Raw genomic sequence first — 23,120 nt, forward strand, 5'->3', positions numbered from 1 at the left:
AGTCGGTGTAGGTTCCCACCGAGTGAATGGAGCGCAATTAGTGGTGTGTTAAGAAGTAGCAAAGGTGAATATCAATAATTAGAGATAAAATGTGAGAGATAACTGAGGATTAAAACATAATTAACGCTTAATAGTAAGAGAGAGCAAGAAAATGACACATAATTTGATGTCGCAAACAACAAAATTCTTCATATGCATGATCTCTGACAACTTTGTTACAATTCGACCGCATACGCCAATGTTGGTATGCACCTCGATCTGAAACCCCTGATCAGAAATCCCCCAGCTGAAGACCCCACCCTGTTGATAGAAAAACATCAAATCCTTTTGATCCTTGTACTTCTCTTCAATCCCTATGTTGTCTTCTTCCCCAAGATTCTCCCTTTTACAAACCCCATATCAGAAATTCCCTGCCCATTGAAAGCAACATGTTTGCCACGCGTAAAGCAATGCAAAATCCTCCAGTCCTTATCTTGACAATTTTGATCAAAGCTTGCCCAAATCATTAGCAGACATACCAAATCCACTTAGTGTCTTGCTTTGTCTTCACTTTCCTCCCCTTTCCTTGGCGGCTCTCCTCCGTTCATGCACCACTTTGATTGAGAATGAGAGCGAGCCCCTTTTGCTTCACTTGCATATCCTCGTTGATCGAGAGAGAGCTTGAAAGCTTCTCCCTCCCGTCCTTCTTGCCCGTGGATGATCCCTTTCCGCTTGCTTACCTCACAATCCTCTTCCTTCCTATGCTTGTTGATCCAAAGAGAGAGAGAGAGAGAGAGAGAGAGAGAGAGAGAGAGAGAGAGAGAGAGCTATGGAAGCTTGCCGCCCCTTCAGCATGCAGCTCTCGGAGCTCCTCTCGGCCGCCCTTCTTTCTCCCACTCTTGGAGCTCTTCTGCCCCCCCCCCCCCCCCCCCCCCCACCCTATCTCTTTTGCAGTGCTCCCCACAGTAGCCCTTCACCTTCTCTCTCTTGGCCTCCTCTTCCACCTGGCCCGACCCCCTTGTTGATGGCGGCCCTCATCCTTATTGCGAGCCCCCCCCCACTGGCATGGGCAGCACTGGCTCCTCCTGGCCATGCTTCTCTCTGCCTTCCTCACCCTCCTGCTGATGGCGGCCTCCTCACCTGCTCCAAGCCTTGCACTCGGCCCCCAATGCAATGGAGCCGCCCCCTGTCAAGCTCCTCCTCCTGCCACCCCTTGGCGGCACCTTTGTACTGCATATAGCGTAGCCCCCGACTCCTGCCGCCCCTTGGTCTTCAAATCTCATGCAGATAGCGTCCCCCCTCAAGATGGCACCACCCTTCATGCAGTGCTCCTCAAGCTATTTTTTGTCCCGTGGTCGCCCTGGGCTCTCCTTGCACGAACCCCCCCCCCCCCCCCCCCCCCCCCCCCCCCAGCTCCCGACCTTTTTCCCCTGCATGCCACCGCCCCATGCACACCATTGCCGCTTTCATGCCACCTCTCTCCCCTCCGCGTCGCTACTGGTTTTGGTTTTGATATAGCCATTCAAAATTAATAATTGGCCTCCGCTCCCACACGGCCACTTGTCTCCGAAGTGCAAGTCTAGTTGAATGCATTTGAGGAGATCTTCCCTTCACACTCGGTAAAGCACGACGATCAATGAACTGCAAGAGACAACAATTCGGACAAGCTCCTCAAGCATATATTATTCTCCAAAGTGTAGCACATATACTTGCCGACCAAAGCATTGTGGAGCACAACATTTTGCATGCATCCCGGCCAACTTCAATGAGCCATATCTCCGCACTCCGGATCTCGATTGACCTGCTGTCAACTCCTATTGACTCCATTCTTCACATACTTCTCATAAGAACATTGATAAGCACCTAAAAATCTCCGATGGCACATCTCCCAATCCGACCATTCTGCCCCAGAACCGGCCCCCGTCCCAACTCTGACAGCTCGTAGCTTACTACCCGAGACTCCGATTGCCAACCCAGAAAGACCAATAGGATCCACAGCTTGAGCACTTCAATGTTATCCATAAACATCAACTCAGATCATTCACTTGTACCTGTCCAATCCGTTAGGGATCTGCAAAGCATTCCAACCTCACACTGACATATCTTTCTGTATGTAGCTCCGTTTGTCATGTCGTTTGGACCAGCATGGAAAGCACCTTAAGAGTCACCATCTCACTCATAAAATTCGCAATTTGAGAACTGCTATCCATCACCTTGTTTAGGCCCTCCTAGAGACTTCTGGTCTTTGAAAACCACAGTTAGCATACATGTCCAACATCTGATGACATAATCAAACCCTAGCATAAATCATAATTCGGTAAAAACTTCCAAATGTCTTTCAATATTTCTTTTTCTCACCGTGCCCGCAAAGCGGCATGACATTCACTCCCTATGAACCTGTACATCCTCCAGTATGTGCCAACACTATCAAATCTTCAAGCATTATTTTGGTTGGCACATGAATCCCTTTGTTAGGACACATAGACATCCCTCTATCCAAAGCCATAGCCATCAGGTAGTCCTCCTGGATCAAATGGAATAAGACAAAATTGTCCAAACACTGGAGCTACATAAAACCCTTCCAAAATATGCAGCTTCAAAAACCCATATTGTATGCATACTCTAAAGGAGTCACATAACATAACACCATAGGTTGGCCCCAATAGCATGCAACCATGTTGAATTTGCTTCCAAAATTTGTCGGAATCTCTCAGTTTGAACTTCATGTTGAGCACATAGCACTTGTATTCTTTGCAAAACAGGGAAACCTATAATCAAGTGAAATCACCCAAACCTTGTCGATAATTGGGAACAAAATTTGTCCTTTGGCATGCACACATGAGCAACTACTCCCCTCTGCTGGCAACCATAAGATCCCTGACATGACTAGTAAGGGGAATAAAATAAAAAACCCATACCATGTATATCCTCTGATAAACCTGGTAAACATCTTTTACAAATTTTGGTTGTCTTGCCACCTTGTTAGCCGATCCGGTATACCATCTTCATCTATTCTAGCTTTAAAATCCTAATGCACCTGCTGGTACCCCCATTCCCTCATCATCCACTTCATCACATGGAAGATCTCTAATACTCTCTACATCTGTAATTTTTGGAGCATCACTCTCACACATAGGTTTATCTATGCATAAGGCCTTTGTTTGCTCTTCTTAAAAAAGATCAGTGCCTACTGTAAACCCATCCTCTTGCTATAAAACCTGCACCCCCTCTGAATTGGCATTCCCATCATAAGGGGTATCACCAGATACTGAACCACATGCATGTAAGTCACAAAGGAAAGCATCAATGATGCCATCCTCATCTTGTTCAGCAGCATCACCACATATACGCACTTCCTCCCACTACAAGAGGCTATTCATATTAGCGACGCTCACACAGCGACGCTCAAAAAAAAAAATCCCGGCGTCGCTATGAGCGTCGCAACTTTCTTTGTAAATTTGCGACGCTCATAGCGACGCCGGCTGGGCTAAAAAAATAACCGAGCGCGCCCAAAAACTAAGATCTCAGATCTGAGTTTTTCGGCGCCCTCAAGCAAGGAGCAGGTAACGCTCTCCCTCTCCCTCTCTCTCTCTCTCTCTCTCTCTCTTTTTCTTCTCCACACACACACACACACACACACACGAGGAGAGGAAGGAGAGCCAGGTATGCTCCTTCCCTCTCCTCATTCTCATGTTCCCTTCCCCTCTTTCTCTCTCCCTCTCTCTCTCTCTCTCACACACACATACACACACACATAGTGTTTTTGAGAGAGAGAGAGAGAGAGAGAGAGAGAGAGAGTACAAACAAAAACAAAAACACACACACACATACATAAACAAAGAATGCACACACACATTGAGAGGGAAAAGAGAGAGAGAGCATGCATAAACAAAAAACGCATGCATTGAGAGAGGAAAAGAGAGAGAGAGAACATGCATAAATAAAAAACGCACACATTGAGAGAGGAAAAGAGAGAAAACATGCATACGATCCAAAAAAACGCACACACATTGAGAGAGAAAGAGAGAGAAACTAATTTAACGTCGTAGGAAACTAACTAAAATTAAAAGACCTAAAGATCTAGTCGACGAGGAGTTGAACTCAAGACGTATTATTCAAGAGGGAAATGGCATAATCAATCTATCATACTTGGCATGGGTGATAGAAAGGTTATACCATTTATCTCTTTTTATTGGCACGCACATCCACACACGCGCACACACACAAGAAGAAGAGAGTTATAACGTCGTAGGAAACTATCTTAAAAGACGTTAAAGATTAGGTTATATGTAGACTTACATTAAATTAGATTTAGGTTTATTTTTAACTAGATTTACGTTTATTTACGCTAGATTTAGATTTACGTTATATTAGATTAGATTTAGGTCTCCATAGACTGCGATGCCTGCATGAAGCGGGTGAAGAAAGCCCTCAATGGAATATATGGTATTGCTGCCTTCACTCATGGTGGGCTCCGTCGATCCAAAAGTACTGGTGAAATGTCTTCAGAAGATAGGGAAGAAGGTGGATCTTCAGGGCGGCAAGAGTCACTACATCCCCAACACAATGACCATCTAGACAACCTCTAGTCATTCAACAGCAACTTCAAAGCTAGTAACAAGAGCAAAAACGGTCTAAAGGGCCAATTGCTGTCGTCAGATGTGGATGGAGATGAGGCAGGGTCACCGCCGGAAGTTAACTCTCATATCTTTAGTGATGAGAATGCCAACTCTTGCCGAGTTATGTGAAAAATTATGTGTTAAATCAGTTTTAAGGTTCTTATAACCCCTGTTAGTTTAGTTCTTTGTTTTTAATATAACATAATTTACGTTAGATTTAGATTTATGTTATATTAGATTAGACTTAGGTTTATTTAGGTTTACCCACACACACACACAAGAAGAAGAGAGTTTTAACGTCGTAGGAAACTATCCCAAAAGACGTTAAAGATTAGGTTAGATGTAGACTTACGTTAAATTAGATTTAGGTTTATTTTTAGTTAGATTTACGTTTATTTAGATTTACGCTTATTTACGTTAGATCGAGTCCACGCAAGAATTACTTACGGTTTAGGGTTTAGAGTTAGACGAACAGTGAAAAGATCTACTGTGAAAAGATGTTAAGATGCTGTGAAGTGCTACAGCTAGAGAAGAGGCAAAGGGGTTTTGTCCACTACATGCAGTATCATGTAGACGTGGGTGTGTAGATTTCTTGTACCCACAAATATAGGTATTGACCAATAAAGACGAGATTATAACCCGGTGGTTCTGATCTCCGTGCACCTCTAGACCGAGGTGTGCGGGGATTGGACATGACTAGAGAATGTGAGGTAAAGAGAGTGAGAGAGAGAGAGAGAGAGAGAGAGAGACAGAGAGAGAGAGAGAGAGAGAGATAAGACGAAGAATGCCAATAGAATATTAAATTTGTTGTCCAGGTTATAAGTTTTTTATCCTCATTATGAGTAGCGACGAGGATGTGGGACCGTCCAACCGAAACACCTATCTCTCAACGATGGTCTTATGTCCTTGTAATCAATGCAAGCATGCTGTGCGACGGACAAGACGTGTTTCTTTGCAGCACGTTCGCGAATTTGGCGAGTTCGATCCATCTATTATAGATCGAGTTGTTGCCAATTATAACTCGTCGGACTCTGACGTTGGCCAACAAGCAGCAATCTTGCAACCCAATAGACGTGTTCGCAGGCGCTTGTGTCAAGCAGCATATGTGAGGCCACAAGATGTAGCCTCTGACAGCTCGGGGGATGATCATGAAGAGCACATTCCCAACGAGGCAATGTTTGAGCCCGAGATTGATGAAATTATCGAGACGATCATGGATTCAGAAAGGCTTATCTATGATGATATGAAAAGTGAAGCCGATACGCCATTGTATAATGGAGCACGTATGTCTAGATTGAAAGCACTCCTGGTTCTTCTCAACATGCAGGCAAAGTTTGGATGGAGTGACACTAGCGTCACAGCGCTTTTCAGGTGATCTATTACAATTAGTTTACTTTTTTCGGAGCATTCGGCGCGCTCCGAAGCTTCGGCGTCGACGAGACGAGCTTCACACTCGTCTAGACACCGGCGCTCTAGTGGTGGCGGTGGCGGTTGTTGTGGGGATTCTGCCACCGATGCCTCCACACCGCCTCGTGTTCGACGAGGCTCTTTACCCTCCCCTTCTTTGCCCGCCCCCACACCAGCCACAGCATCGCCATCTACGCCAGGTTTTGCACGGCTAACTGTTCCTAGAAGCTACACACCTCTACCTACTCCGCCAGGAGCCACCCCACTCGACACTCCTCGCTTCGAGGCCCAGACGCCAGTGGAGACACCTGACGTCCGTACCCCCATCGACACGCCGCTAGAGACCCCTGCCGAGACACCCAGGTTCACGTGTCACCGGCCAGAGGGCTTGTCTTACTCCATCGACTTCAGCGGCGGCATCATCATGGATGATGACGGCAAGAAGGTGATCTCGCGCATGCGTGGTCTTTGCTCTCAGCTGTTTAGACACTACATACTAAACAAATGGAGTGAAGTACCAAGTGATTTAAAAAACAGAGTCATCAGCATACTTCATGATGAGTTTCCCGTTCCAACACGGGATCAGCGCTTCAATGAAGACCTGATGAAGATTCGAATGCGCGAATACTGCAAACACAAGCGTTCCGAAGTGCAAAAAGCAATCAAGAATGGGTGGAACATGCCAGATTGGCTGGCCAAAGAAGATTGGAAGAATGCGAAGAAAGCAGCGCGCGAGAATCCCGACAAGTGGAAGCAACAAAAGGATGCAGCCAGAGCGCGAGTAGAGGCAGGGAGCTCGCACCACTTGGGGAGCGGTGGATGGGCATCATTTGAGGCCGATTTTGTAAGTGTTTTCACATTGCTCTTTATGTTCGATAGTTTAGGGTTTATGAGTTTTTTAATTCTAACATAATGAAATCTTTGTATGTTTTGACAGTGGTCGATGACAGGACGTGATCCCACACCGTACGAGCGCGAGTACGCAGGCAGGAAGGGTTAAACGCCCTGATGGACATTCTCAGTTCTCGCGGCGGCATGGTTAGTATTAGGGTTTACTCTTTTTTATTTTTTGTATTGTTTTATAAATGTCGTTATATGTTTATACTTACTGAAAGCTGTCTTATTGGCTTTTTTTGCAGAATCCGACAGATACGCCGCTTGGACGCGATGAGACGTCTGACTAGACGACGTCAGTTTAGCCGTAGCTAGATAGCATTAGTTTAGGGTTTCTCATAGCTTATGTATCATGAGACGGATTTTATACGTCTTTTTTAACCATGTATATTATTACATTTGTCACCGCAGTTCCTTTTGCCAATCAATTCTTTATGCCTATGATGTTGTACAATTGTCATTATTACATTTGCCAATCAATTCATTTTGCCTATGATGTGTACAATTGTCAATTTTGCAAACAATGCGTCTTGTGGGTGACTATTTTGGGTCTATTATCTACCCTTGCACTTTTTTAAAAAAGTGAATCAAGTACAATATGGTTGATGGGTGGCAGGGCATTCAATGCCCTGCCACCAAAAAAAAATTCTCTCGGGCGTCGCTATAACCGTCGCTATTTATGGCTCTGTAGCGTCGCTATGAGCGTCGCTATAGTCTGCAGTGTAAACGTCGCTATAACCGTCGCTATGAGCGTCTCTATATAGCGACGCCTATAGCGACGGTTATAGCGACGCTATTAGCGACGGTTTTAGCGACGCCGGGGGTTATAAAAACCCAATGTATTTCCGTCGCTAACAGCGTCACAAGAGCACACAACCTCTTGTAGTGTCCATAATAAATTTAGACTCTTGCTTCTATTCAGATGTATCAAAGGACACATCCATGGTATCATGTGCAGTTTCCACATCATGTCAAGCATCCTCTTTTAGATTCAAAGATTTGTCACATACCTGTGTATAATCCACATGCATAATGTCCCTTTGTGATTTGACATCAAAACAAGTGGCATCTTCATTATTAGCTTCATCTAGGTTGCTAGTGACATGGCCATTAGCTTTAGGTAATTCTGGAAAACCAAACCTGATTTCAAGTTTTGGCTCTTCAATCTATGCAACATCTCCCAAAGCATCTTGCTTTGCTGCTAATTTTGCACAAACTTGTTTCCAAAATTCTTCATAATCTCGTACCTGTTCATTCTGGTCTCCTATTTTCTCTGCCATAATTTCATTACTAGCATGCAAAATTGCTTCTTTAAAATACTCCCAACAGTCTGCATATTCCCAAGCAAGATCTTCAACTTGTGCAGTCAAACTTGGAATAACCAACCGCTTAAAGGACTTCACCAGAAGCTCCTCTGGAACTTCATGTGCCCGCATCTCCATTTCATAATACAAAAGGTATCCCATCAGGTCATAGCACGCAAACATATTACATTTGGTATACACCGCGTCCAATGCCACATCCACAGCATCTTCTAATTTCTTTTGCTTTGTTTCCTGTACCCTTGCCTGGCATAACAATGCATCCATCATTTGTACCTCTTCAGAGAAGTATGTCAGGCTTATGTGTAAAAGTTTTTGTAAAGCATCTTGTATCCCCCGCTACGACTCCATATGCACTCTCTCACCCCGGTCAATTTCACATCGGGTTCACCAAAAAATGTCGGGGTGTGCTGCTCTCCATGGGTGATTGGGAAAGCGCGGGGCTTCTGGCTATGAGAGAGCAAGTCCGTGTAGGTTCCCACCGAGTGAACAGAGCGCAGTTAGTGGTGTGTTAAGAAGTAGCAAAGGTGAATATCAATGGTTAGAGATTAAATGCGAGAGATAACTAAGGACTAGAACATAATTAACGCTTAATAGTAAGAAAGAGCAAGAAAATGAAACATAATTTGATGTCGCAAACAACAAAATTCTTCATATGCATGATCTCTAACAACTTTGTTACAATTGGACCGCATACGCCAAGTTGGTATGCACCTCGACAGTGTTAGAAAAAGACCGGGGTCCAATGTACTTTAATCGACTGAAATCCTAAAATCCAGGTTAGATTTTGAGCTTGCTTTGAAGAAAACTTGGAAGTTTTCACAAATTTTAGTGTAATCACCGGCAAAAGCTTTAAATTTTGACCTAAAAACTGGGAGAATTTCAAGCTTGCCCTTATTTTCTTCGGTTAGGAACACTGTATTTTTCTAGCCCTGCACCTCGATCTAAAACCCCTCATCCGAAATGCCCTAGCTGAAGAACCCCACCCTGTTGATAGAAAAATCTCAACCCCTTTTGATCCCCGTACTTCTCTTCAATCCCTATGTTGTCTTCTTCCCCAAGATTCTCCCTTTTACAAACCCCTTATTAGAAATTCCCTGCCCATTGAAAGCAACCTGTTTGCCGCGGTAAAGCAATGCAGAATCCTTCAGTCCTTATCTTGACGATTTTGATCAAAGCTTGCCCAAATCATTAACATACATATCAAATCCACTTAGTGTCTTGCTTTGTCTTCACTTTCCTCCCGTTTCCTTGGCGGCTCTCCTCCGTTCATGCACCACTTTGATTTAGAATGAGAGCGAGCCCCTTTTGCTTCACTTGCATATTCTCGTTGATCGAGAAAGAGCTTGAAAGCTTCTCCCTCCCGTCCTTCTTGCCCGTGGATGATCCCTTTCTGCTTGCTTACCTCGCAATCCTCTTCCTTCCTATGCTTGTTGATCCACAGAGAGAGAGAGAGAGAGAGAGAGAGAGAGAGAGCTATGGAAGCTTGCCACCCATTCAGCATGCAGCTCTCGAAGCTCCTCTCGATCGCCCTTCTTTCTCCAACTCTCGAAGCTCCTCTCCCCCCCCATCTCTTTTGCAGTGCTCCCCACAGTAGCCCTTCACCTGCTCTCTCTTGGCCTCCTCTTCCACCTGGCCTGACCCCCTTGTTGATGGCGGCCCTCATCCTTATTGCGAGCCCCCCCACTGGCAGGAGCAGCGCTGGCTCCTCTTCTCTTGGCCTTCCTTACCCTCCTGCAGATGGCGACCTCCTCACATGCTCCAAGCCTTGCACTCGGCGAATGGAGCCGCCCCCTGTCAAGCTCCTCCTCCTGCCACCCCTTGGCGGCGGCTTTGTACTGCATATAGTGCAGCCCCCGACTCCTGCCACCCCTGGGTGTTCAAACCTCATTCAGATAGCACCACCCCTCAAGATGGCGCCACCCTTCATGCAGCGCTGCTCAAGCTATTGAGCTATTTTTTGTCGCGTGGCCGGCCTGGGCTCTCCTTGCACGAAACCCCCCCCCCCCCCCCCCCCCCCCCCCCCCCCGACTTTTTCCCCCTTCGTGCCGCCACCCCATGCACACCACTGCCGTTTTCATGCCACCTGCATGCCACCTCTCTCTCTCTCTCTCTTCTGCAGCGACCAGTAGCGACGTCGCTACTGGTGCTTTTTTAATATAGCCATTCAAAATTAATAATTGGCCTCCGTTCCCACACGGCCACTTGTCTCCAAAGTGCAAGTATAGTCGAATGCATTTGAGGAGATCTTCCCTTCACACTCGGTAAGCATGACGGTCGATGAACTGCAAGAGACAACAATTGTACCACATATACATACTAACCAAAGCATTGTCGAGCACAACATTTTGCATGCATCCCGGTCAACTTCAATAAACCATATCTCCACACTTCGAATCTCGATTGACTTGCTGTCAACTCCTATCGAGTCCATTATTCACATACTTCTCATAAGAACATTAGTAAGCACCCAAAAATCTCTGATGGCACATCTCCCAATCCGACCATTTTTCCCCAGAACCAGCCCCCGTCCCAACTTTGACAGCTCATAGCTTGCTACCCGAGACTCCGATTGCCAAACCGGAAATACCGATAGGATCCACAACTTAAGCGCTTCAACTTTATTCATAAACATCAGCTCAAATCATTCACGTGTACCTGTCCAATCCGTCAAGGATTTGCAAAGCATTCTAAGCTCACACTGGCAAATCTTTCTGTATGTAGCTCCGTTTGTCATGCCGTCTGGACCAGCATGGAATGCACCTTAAGAGTCACCATCTCGCTCATAAAAGTTGCACTTTGGGAACTGCTATCCATCACCTTGTTTAGGCCCTCCTAGAGACTTTCTGGCCTTTGAAAACCAGAGTTAGCATACATGTCAAGCATCTCATGACATAATCAAACCCTAGCATAAATCATAATTTGGTAAAAACTTCCAAATGTCTTTCAATATTTCTTTATTCTCACCATGCCCACAAAGCAGCATGGCAGCCACCCCCTTTGAATCTGCACGTTCTCCAGTATGTGCCAACTTTATCAAATCTTCAAGCATTACTTCGGTTGGCACATGAATCCCTGTGTTAGGACACATAGACATCCCTCTGTCCAAAGCCATAGCCATTAGGTAGTCCTCCTAGATCAAGTGGATTAAGAAGAAATTGTCCAAACACTGAAGCTTCATAAAACCCTTCCAGAATATGCAGCCTCAAAAACCCATATTGTATGCATACTCTAAAGGCGTCACATGACATAACACCATAGCTTGGGCCCAATAGCATGCAACCATGTTGAATTTTCTTCCAAAATTTGCCGGAATCTCTCGGTTTGAACTTCATGTTGAGCACATAGCACCTGCATTCTTTGCAAAATTGGGAAACCTGTCCAGAATCAAGTGAAAGCACCAAAACCTTGTCGATAATTGGGAACAGAATTTGTCCTTTGGCATGCACACATGAGCAACTACTCCCCTCTGCTAGCAACGATAAGATCCTTGACATGACTAGTAAGGGAAATAAAATAAAAAACCCATACCGTGTATATCCTCTGATAAACCTCGTAAACATCTTTTGCAAATTTTGGTTGTCTTGCCACCTTGGTAGCCGATCCGGTATTTCATCTTCATCTATTCTAGCTTTAAAATCGTGATGCACCTGCTGGTACCCCATTCCCTCATCATCCACTTCATCACATGAAAGATCTCTAATACTCTCTGGAAAGCTTCATGCATCACAAGCATAACATAAACTTTGTAGAAAGCATGAACTATCCCAAGCCTCAGTCCCAAGGCCTGAAACACCGTCGAAGGTGGAGAGAGCTAGCAGGGAATGAGGATATGGAAGAGGAAGAAGAAAAATTCCATAGAAGAAATAAATAGTTCCTCACTTATCATCACTCTTCTTGCTAGCATACATAATAGCATAGTATAATGAAGGTGGAGAAGATGGCAAGCTTAAGCATTGAAGCATTGCCCTTGGTTGTATTTGCATTACATAGCCAAGAATGTTGGTGTAGGCACTCAACTTCTCAACAAGCTTGGAGAAGGAGGTGGAGTTCCTCTAGTTTCACCAAGTGAGAATGCTTGAAAAAATGAGTGTGCGAGAGGTGTATACCCCCCCATCACACCCCTTGCTTGCTTGGGGTGATTTCTACTCTTTGCTCATGCCTCAAACTCATTGGACTCCTCTCGCCCTAGCCAATTATATGCACCATGCATTTCAAGTACATGGGTAGTCTCTGGACAAGTGTCCTCCTTACTCCTTAGAGAGAGAGACCTTGAGAATATCAAGATATTTGGTGAATGGAACTAGAAGCTCATTGTACCCCTCTTTAGCCCAACCAATAGCATTCAAGCACACCATGTGGCTAAGCATAGGGAGAGTCTGACATGTGTCCCATGTGCCCCTTGAGAAAGGGGTGCCCTTTGGGTGAGTGGGAGGTTAAGTCAAAGATTCTCCTAACTTTGGGGCTTTCCCCCTCCTTTGTAGGGTCTCTTTTTGACTCAAGCACCTAACCCCCCATGCATGGGAAGCTTCTCAAGCACCTTCCTCATCAAGCAGGACAAGCACATCAAGCACCTTAATCATCAAGGATGACAAGCACCTCAAGCACCTTAGTCATCAAGAATCTCAATCACCTTAGTCATCAAGCACAACAAGCACTTCAAGATTAGGTCGGGTTCCCACCTCAAGCTCAGCACAGCTTGCCTAAGGTCAAGGGACTTTTAACACTAACTATTGGAGGTCTTTCATGAAGCTAACCCTAAGGTATTTTAAGCTCCATTAGCTAGACTTTCTCTTTGACATACCATCTCTCTTTTGGACCCCTTTACCATTGGCCCTGTGTTGAGATAGGTACATAAGCACATGTCTATATATTAATCCTTGTCCCGTTTATATCCCATATTACGTGATCAGTTTAATATGAGAAAATCATTTGAGTCTTATCAACATATAGCTAAGAGATTATTTCCTTGAAATTACAACGACAACTGCAACAATAATTGAAGTCGTCCACTATTCGGTTATTTTGATTAGTGATAGATGACCCTTGTATATGACTCTTTGATAAAAACATGTAATACACTATATGTATGAATCTGGTTTGAATCTATTTTAAATGTCAATTGTAGTCTTAACTTTAACTACTTGTTATCTAATGTATACATAAGATTTGATTATTTACATGTTGATTGGTCTTTAGTCCCATTGTATGGTTCAATAGTTTGTGAAATCAATCTATTGTTCGATAATCTTTCTTAAACACACACACACACACACACACACACACACACACACACACACACACCAAGTGAGAGGAATAATTTCTTTTGTGTAATGTCAAACAAGCAAGAAAAGTAGGGTGTTTTTTGTACACGATGCGCGGGCATGAATGTTCTAAGCATATCGTCCTCTATGCGCGCCGTTGGTAGGAAAATGAGACTACTTCCAAATAGACGGGTGAAAGGGAAATGCAAAAAAATGTGTGTGTGACAAGTACTTTTTCTTGGGCTCGGCATTGTGAATGGACTTGGTCTCTCTTCTCTCTCTCTCTCTCTCTCTCTCTCTCTCTCTCTCTCTCTCTCTCTCTCTTTTGTATCTCACAAACAAATCTAGGGTTGATGTATGTGGTAACAATGTAGTTCCTAATTCCTCACTCTTGCAATCTATGATTCAAACAAAGAATGTTGAGAATGTGGATGTGGAGGAGTTGAAGGAACAGGATCGACGCTCCAAGAACATTGTTATTCGTGGAATTACCAAAGAGAAGTTAGAGACACCTCCTTATCTTGCCCTTTTTTATCAAATATTTCTTCAAAACCCGCTTTGGTATGTCCGGAGTTATGGTCTATGGAGCACATAGAGTGGGTAAGCAAGAAGCTCCTCGCTTGGGAGAAGGCCAATTGTATGTACCATGTCGGATGAGACCAAACAAAAGATTATCCCTGATAATAGTTGGATCTATTTGAGAGATATAAAATGTTTTGTATATGTGAAGATCACACTACTAAGCAACAAAATATATGCGTCGCAAGGCATATGAGGAAAAGAATAAGAAAAACAAGAAAATCTCTCACGAAGAAAATGTGTCCAAGGAGGAGACAAGTCGCTCGAGCAAATAGGGATGCGTGACCTATGCGATCGAGTTACAAAATATGCTTTTGGAATTGTAATGGATACCCATGGAATGCGGGGGTTGGGATTGATGAACTAACAAGCAAAGCTGATGTGTACTTCTTATTGAAACATGGGAGCATGATACACAATGGATTAACGGCTTGGAGGATTACAATGTACATTCATTGATGTGGTCAAAGAATCTCAAGCAAAAAAGAGGACAAGGAGGGGTAGCATGTATGGTTAAGAAAGGATTGGAATATTTTGTATCAATTGTGAAAGATGACAAGTTCAAACATTATGTATGGTTGAAAATTATGACACCAAAAAGAGACCCATTTTTATAGCCGGTTGCTACATTCCTCAGCATGATTCCCCCTTTTATGCTTGCATGGATAGAGATCATCCATTTTTCGATTTAGAAGGGACATTGCTTATTTTAAAGGCAAAGGTAACTTTGGTCCCATATATCATATTTGACCTCTGAGGATGATAATAAAATATATCTATCTATCTCTATATCTCTCTCCCTCTGAATCTCTATGTCTTTGTCTCTCTCTCTTTCTCACAATCTCCCTACCTCTCTTTATCTAAATCTCTATGTCTCTCTTTCTCTCCCTCTGAATCTCTCTCTCTCTCTCTCTCTCTCTCTCTCTCTCTCTCTCTCTCTCTCTCTCTCTCTCTCTCTCTCTCTCTCTCTCTCTCTCTCTCTCTCTCTCTCTCTCTCTCTCTCTCTCTCTCTCTCTCTCTCTCCAGCACAATAAATGATTCGACCATTTATGCCATGCACGGTATTATATCAAGTTAAAATCTCACATGTGTCAAGATGCTAATAATTTCATACGGTTGTTAAATGAATTGCACAACTCCAATCATACAATCATTTCGTTATTTGGTCTCATGGGCCACATATGCATGGAGAGAGAGAGAGAGAGAGAGATTGCCCAATTCTTCAGGTCGAGAAAGAGATAGGTGGAGAGAGAGAGAGAGAGAGAGAGAGAGAGACGTAGAAAGATTTAGAACTGGGTGTTTCTTTGCTAATAACATGTGTGAGGCATGCACCGTTGGCAAAGAAGGAGTGATAGAGAGTGGTAGATAGACACAATTAGAGAGAGAGAGAGAGAGAGAGATTATAGTCTTGAAGGGAAATGGCAACAACAAAGGCGACCACTAGAAAGGCTGCATCGATACCTGCAACTCTTATCAAGCATCTAGTTTCTATTTCACATCATGTAAGTATGGATGCAGAAGACACCCAATTGAATGACCATATTGTAAAGATCTCAATGACCGTGAGGGACTCGAGCAAGCGTACATCCATGAGTCATCAAATTTTGTAAAATAAGTGTAGAAGGGACAGGAGGAAAAGGGCATGACGATTGAACAGTCATAGGGACGGACTGAGAAAAGCCACTAATCAAACAGAGGGACCGGTTAGGATCCAAGAGATGCATGATGAGGAGGCAGCCGATGCGAGTGTTGAGGAGCCAGCTCATGCACCGAGAGGGGTTTCAATTGAATTTCACTTTGCAAATGGTGTTCTTTAGATGGAAGAAGTTATTATAGATCATGCATCGAGAGGGACTAAAGAAGAAATTCATATTGAAACCCCCAATCCTCAACCATAGCCCTTCACCATTCTATTGGTAGATCATGTAGATCATGCAGATGGAGGGGTGAGGAAGAACCTCCAATTCCTCAAGTAGAGCCCTCCACCATTCCATTGGTAGATCATGCAGATGGAGGGGCTGAGGAAGAAACTCCCATCCCTCAAGCACAGCCCTCCACCATTCCATCAGTAGAGCCTGAACAGTCATCTCTGCTTGAGCTCACGCATAGTATACCACAGTAGAAGATAATTCTTCTACAATGGATCACTCTACAATAGAGACACAAGAGTCTCGGGTAGTAGAAGCACAAGGGATCAAGGAGGAAAAGATGGAGGATTTCAACAACGTCCACACCAGTCAACCCAGTATGGAGCTTTGCTAGACATTGACATGATTGTTTCGGTAATAACCAATGTAAAAGAATCTGAAAGTCATCCTACTATCTAACTACTTATTTGTTTTACTAATTTTTTGGAGAGACTAATTATTTTGGACATCAACAAATTGTTTCTTTTTTTAGAGTTGTATGGTTCAAATGCAAAAGATCTCAACCTGCACTGCTTTTGAATACTTGGTTGCAGAGTCATTGTGTGGCTGAGCACCAAGGAATTTCTACAATTTCTTCTAAGAAGGTTCCATGTAGTAACGTGGTCTTCTGTGCAGCAGAGAATCCTCAACCCCCTCATAACGTAGTTTGCAACGTAGTCAAAAACAAGCATTTGCAATTTTATTTTTTGTATTACCAAATGCAGTGTGTTGTCTTTGATGGCCACTACCACACCACAAAACCAGATGTATACTTTTATTACAAACCTTTTTCTCAAATCCATGTACCATTTGATGTTGACAACACTTTGCCGATAGATGACACACCAGAGAAGGGTTTACTTAATCCATTGGGCACAACTCTCTACCCACCCTCATTTGAAAGGCATGAGCATGACTTCTACCTAGAGGGCATTTTGATCCCGTATCTGCAAATTTGTATAACAACCCATTGATTGTTTCAAAATTTGTACTAAAAGATACTCTAAGAAATGCTAACTATGTATATTAATATGATTCTTTGTACATGTCAATGTGCTGCCAATGATGTGTGTGTGTGTGTGTGTGTGTGTGTGTGTGTGTGTGTGTGTGTGTGTGTGTGTGTGTGTGTGTGTGTGTGTGTGTGTGTGTGTGTGTGTGTGTGTGCGCACGCGTGCATGTGTGTACGTGTGTGTGTGTGTGTGTGTGTGTGTGTGTGTGTGTGTGTGTGTGTGTGTGTGTGTGTGTGTGTGTGTGTGTGTGTGTGTGTGTGTGTGTGTGTGTGTGTGTGTGTGTGTGAGAGAGAGAGAGAGAGAGAGAGAGAGATTGTACAAATGACAACAAACTCTGCATATGTTGTAATAAATGTAAAGAAATGACACATACTTGCACAAGGAGAGACACAGGTATACAAACAAATTCAATGGTCAAAATCATCGTACTATTGAAATAAAAGCTTTTAATTGAAAGAAACATTACAATAGAATTCATGAATATAGATTTCAATTGAAGGAAAGTTACACCGAATAGAATTCATCCAAGCTACACTGGCATGATTTGAACTCGGCCACTTAGATCTCTACAAAAATTTCTCTTTTTCCCTCTGTTGTATTACTTTGTGTCCACCTAGTAAGAAATAGAACTGTGAGGGCTCATTGTCCGTAGTCGCCTCCACTCTGTCATGCCAGAGCTGAAGAAGATTGCATTGCTCCCTTATTATGATCAATGTCACAAGGTTGAGCTCCTTGTCGACCACCTCCACATCTATAACATTGTTGTTCTCCAAGCCTGCCGACTCTTGATCAATAGACACAAACTGAGAGCATCCTGCAACAAACTACTGAGAGCGCTTGTACCAAAAGAGATGAGAAGTGAGTGTGTGACAATCACGTACTTGGCCACCAAAGTATCCAATGCAACTTTGCAATGTATGCCATTCACCTCTTTAACCTACCATCCTCTATCAAGAAGCTTGTCACAAAAGCAAGAGTCTAGAGATTTACATACTAGCATAGTCTTCGTAACATGTATGTGGCATGCGTGAAAAAGCTCCACAAAAAAACTTATACGACAGAAATGAGCAATCTTCCTCAATTTTGTGGGTACAGAGTTTCTTAGGGACCTCTGCACATCCCTAAATGGCTTGCTATAGAGTGCTTCACTCACTCTCGTGTCTGGGACTTGCCAGTCCATGGAGTTCCAATTGGTAGGGAGAGGGAGTTTAACCAATGTACCTTTTTTATTTCTCTGGTTGAGCTGGTAGAAGTGCTCGTAGAAGAGAATTCCCTCATCTGCAAAGCTCTTTCTAGATCTTCTAACATACTGTAAAACACCAATGTGAGCGTGGATTACAGATATGAGCCCTATAATACACTCCATCGGTTCCCATTCCTCGTATGAAGAAGGATGGACATCTGCAAGCGTAAGAGAATGTAAAAGACCTCCATAGAATAGAACTCTTGAGAGCAGTGACTTATACATTTTTACATAGCTCTTCAAAAGGGAAAAAAAAGTAAGACACCAAGGTCTCAACAGAAGGCTACACAAAGGAAGGTCTTCAAAGCACTTACAATTGCATCGTGGGTGATGCACCATTGAGACATTGCCTCCATTCACAATCACGTCAGAGTGAGTACATGCTGAACAAAAAACTCCTTCACTATCTTCTTGCCGACCTCCACTTTGAAATCTAGTACTCGTGCTTTCCATGTTGCATGAAATAGATTTGATGTGGAGGATTTTTTCCTCCTTCTTGGTTGCATGAGAACCCATTAACCTTTGCATATCGTCTGCTCCTTCCATTGACTATCTATATTAATAGAGTTTGAGATGGATATAGAGTAGATGTTGCTACTTGGCCTGCTTGGTAGGCTAATGGTAAGGCCAACCCATGAAAGAAGAAAAAGAAAAAGCCATGGTTCTTTCTGAGTGGGAGAAGAAAGCCTTGTGTTGCTTGTAATGGAGGGAATATTATTTTTGAACACTGTCTTTCGATACCTTTTTGTGGTGAGACTATAATAGCTTTTTGTAGCTGTCTTTCAATACCTTCAAGGATATTAGAATCTTTTTACAACGGGTCCACATATGGATACTGCAAACCCGTAAAAACAAGAAGTTACCTCACGTTTGATCTTTTTTTTAGTATTTCTTCATTTTGTTTCAGCTATTTTCTACATTACATTGCCTTGCTTCTCATTGGACGCGCTTCCTTTTCTATCTCTTCAATATGATCCTCTAAAAGACCTCCAAAATTTCCTAATGTAATTGAGGATGACTATGATTTCAAGAGAGAGGTAATATCATGAATATTAATTTCTAACCTTCTAAAAGTATTTTCCAACTTAAATTGGTCACTTGAGTCCACAAAAATAAAAAGAGAACAAGTGAAATTAATTAAGTGCTAATGGACCAACCGGTCAAGGCTTGGGACCAAAAACAGAAAATCCATAAAGAGTTAGGGTAATTACTACTTAATTATCTTAATTAATTATTACATGTCAAGGAAGGATAAATGTATCTCGGGCAGTCTTGATCAAAGGCACATGACAAAGGAGATGATCGAGAAAAATTATAGGAGTTTAAAAATAGAAAGTGGATGTGTAAGCTCAAGTCACTAGAATAAATCTTTAGACTCTAAGTATGAAGTTTGGGAAGCCTCATGGTGAAATTTATTAGGAAATTTCGGAGGTCATTTGGAGGGCCTTTTAAGAAAATGTATTTTTTGCACTCTCTCTCTCTAGAAAATATGGCGAATAATAGAGGTGGGTCTTTCATGGTAAAAGTTCAAAAAGTGTACTTTAAGTAGATTCTTTACTCTTCTGAACATTCATCCATAATGATTGAGGGATAATCTTCTTTTCAGTTGCATTGAATGAACCTTGTCCACATGGAGGGAATGAGGCTAACATAGAGGGACGAAGGCGCAGCCGCTATTCACTTTCCATTAAACCTGCACATTTGGCTAATGGCGCACTCCTCAAATGGCACAAATGTTACCCAGAAACGAGCCAAATATCACCTTCACATTGATTTGGACAATGAGTACCAACCATTGATTAAGCGTAGTAAAACAAACACACATATACCTCCTGCTTCCATATACACGCTCAGAGCTCAAGGAGCTAAACACATAGATATCTGGACGAGAGGCTCTCTCTACCCTAAGAATCCAATGACTAATGCGTCTCCACCGTTTGTCAATCCTACAAGCTTATTGACCTTTGTTGGTGATGGAGAAAAGGGCCTTTTGGGTTATTGTAAATCTCTTACAAGAGAAGCTGAAACTTATAAGGGCATTCTCCAAGCTCAACAATGTGAGATTGTTCGCCTTTCACATTTACATTCTACGGATCAGGTTACCATTTTGCAACACAAAACAGAGGTACAAGAACTGAAAGGAAAGGTAGGAAGTTGTCAAATGAAGGACACCATCTTGGGTGGTCGTATCCGAAAGAAGAAATTGCGCAATCTTGAAACATTGCAGGTTGCATCGGAGGTCTCAAGAAAAGAATCAGAGCATTAATGTGATGCTTCTTGGTTGGCTACATTGTCTTAGTTAAGTAATCTTTTTGTTTTTTCTTGTTATGCATTGTTTTCATGTGCCTAAATAGTGTTAGTGAAGCAAATTTTCTGTTATTTACTTATGCATTGTCTTCATGTAGAGATTCAATCTATCCTGACAAGGAAAACATTGACCCCAAAGCCAATATAGGAAAGAGATTGAAGCCACTCATAAGTAGAAGCCTGGCAGCAGATATAGTACATGACAAGAAGTTTAAGGTCCTACAATGAAATGTAGTGGACCGCTTTATTTCAGAGAACTTGGTGCCTGCAAAAGAGATACAAGGCACACTTGATTCACTTGGTGTAAGCAAAAGAGGATATTCGGCTATACAAAAATCTGTCTCATCCGTCTTTGTTAAGAAGGGTATAAAATCCAAACTTTTACCATCAGCCTCAAGTGTTTGGAAAGAGAGGCTTCAGCTTAACGAGGCACAGGGAGACTATCTTGGACAGCCCTTTCATATTAAAGCAACTTACAGTGGCCATGGAGAAAACATGGCATATGATGAGTTCAATAATATTTTTATGGACCTGCAGATGTTACAGAAGAGAATGGTGGAGTTTTACAACATCACATTTGAAGAGTCATGAGGGGTATTACATTTTGTGTTAAAACTGGATGAGTGTGAGCTTGTTAAAGAGAAAAATCTAGAGCGTGTTACGATTACTTTAATGAATAGAGCCCTCTCAAAGTGTCCCAGTGATGATCCTTTGTACTTTAGTGTTCAATCAGAATCTAACATATGGTGGCTTGGTGCATTTGAGGTAAGCGAGATTCTCAGGTAAGCTCAAATGTTCACATCTACTTAAGTCTCATTTATTTTGTGTTGCAGGTAAAGAAAGAAGATCATGAGATTCTATATTGGGTGTTCCATCGAACTAATATTCCGGAGGTGATTGATAGACAGACTAACCAGGGAGAGGTACTACGTCTAGATGGAAGGGGAGACTTTCAAGTTCAGTGGCATCTTGCAGGTGACCTCAAAACATTAAAATGCATTATTTTGTGGAATGGATGCAATGGCAAAGTCGCCGGAGTTTGTTCTGCATGGAGCCTGCAAAGGTCATGGACCCAAAGTGGTGAGACAACTCCACACGTCACATTGAGGACCCTGCTTTTCGACCGGTTTTGAAAATACCACTTGTGAATGTCCACATATGTACAATGCATGCCCTTTGTAGAATTGTGGAGAAATTGGTCTACTTATATATCGGGTTTGCTTGGAAGATTAAGAACTCAACAGAGCGATAAGTAGCCCTGCAGTGCTTAGAATTGGTACTGTCGGATATGGGGCTTCATGGTGGCAAAGTGAAAATCCAGCGGGATGAAAAGAGATCAACTGCTGAGAAGGATGTCCCATGCAAACCATCCATCGGTGGGGTGAAGGCACGGAGGTTTTTATCTAAACCCCAAGGTACAAGAGATCTAAAGCTAACAAAACATGGAAAAATATATAACACATCTTATGTTAGCAAGGTAGAGTATTAGAGCTGGAAAAAGCTACATATTGCAGTCAAAGACCAAGAACCAACTACTCGTAACGTGAAGGCTGAGGTTCGGAGATCAATAGACATCCTATTTTTGATGTGCGACAAAGATGAGGTTTTCCTGCCGCAGGTCTACAGATGTAGTTGACCCCTGACCTGAATGGTTAAACCAATCCTCCACTTCTTTGTTACTTGTTGATGGTCTTAGGCTTTGTCTTATTGCTTGGAAGGTGGCTTCATCAGGTAGTGTCTCCTTGTATTTTTCAGCTTTCTCAAAGCATCTTCGAAGGCATTCCATTGGATTGCTGGATGTTTCCATTGCCTCATCATCACTACTATCCTCTGAAACAAATCCACTCCTCTCCTCTTGGACTCTGGAAATGATAGCCAAGGAGAAGTCCTCCCTTAAATAAAAGATGCTTTGCACATCATATAAAAAGATATAGGTCCTGTCTCCAATCCTGAAGTCAGGCACAGCAGGCAGCATCATCTGAGCATGCTTCTCAGTGAAGTTACTGACATCCAAAGGTAGTTTGATTTCTGTGGTTTTCACAAAGAGCATCTTACTTCTTTGTACTTCAATTGCCTCAACCTCAAGGTTGATTGTATCTTCAACCTCCTCGACTTCTTGTATATGTGTTGTCTCCTCGCATTCTTCATCTGGTGCTGAATCCTGCTCCTCTAACACCTCATCAGGATTCTGCATGAGGAATCCAAACAGGCTGTTCAGGTAAATCATAAAGCCAAAGGATTCCTGAATAAGTTTGCACTCTTTTTGGTGCAAAGGGCAGGCTGAATGTCGGCAAGCAGGTGGTAATTCCCTATACTTCTTCAGTCCCTGTCCCTGTCCCTTTCCACCACAGTCATTTAAATGCACAACAGTCATAGTGGGCAGAACAACCCTCCCTACCTGCACCATCACTTCAAATTTATCTTTGTAGGACTGCAAGAATTCACTGTGCTGAGCTAACACGTCTTCAATGTCAAACTTTGGGTTAAACATAGAATGAACTAGATCAAATTTGTCCCCAGAACCACAAGATGCTGCAAAATCGAACAGCCTCTCATCAGTTGCAACCGGGTCTTCCAGAGAAGACACAT

At 43.0% G+C, this 23,120-nt stretch overlaps 1 protein-coding gene and 1 pseudogene across 1 annotated transcript; both read left to right on the forward strand.

Moving 5' to 3' along the window:
- Window positions 1–230: 230 nt before the first annotated feature.
- On the forward strand, window positions 231–2,761 carry LOC147427256 (uncharacterized; annotated as a pseudogene).
- A 6,088-nt stretch (window positions 2,762–8,849) lies between these two features.
- On the forward strand, window positions 8,850–10,196 carry LOC147427257 (uncharacterized). Its single transcript, XM_086498889.1, has one exon. The coding sequence runs from the start codon at window positions 9,604–9,606 to the stop codon at window positions 10,171–10,173; it is 570 nt and encodes a 189-aa protein (XP_086355015.1). The 5' UTR covers window positions 8,850–9,603; the 3' UTR covers window positions 10,174–10,196.
- The last annotated feature ends 12,924 nt before the right edge of the window (window positions 10,197–23,120 follow it).

Source organism: Adiantum capillus-veneris, chromosome 24 (assembly GCF_014529385.1).
Source record: "Adiantum capillus-veneris isolate H3 chromosome 24, ASM1452938v2, whole genome shotgun sequence".
Lineage (NCBI taxonomy): Eukaryota > Viridiplantae > Streptophyta > Polypodiopsida > Polypodiales > Pteridaceae > Adiantum > Adiantum capillus-veneris.

Coding starts and splice junctions, on each gene's coding strand:
- LOC147427257 (XM_086498889.1), top strand. CDS start 9,604: ATGATCCCTTTCTGCTTGCTTACCTCGCAATCCTCTTCCTTCCTATGC.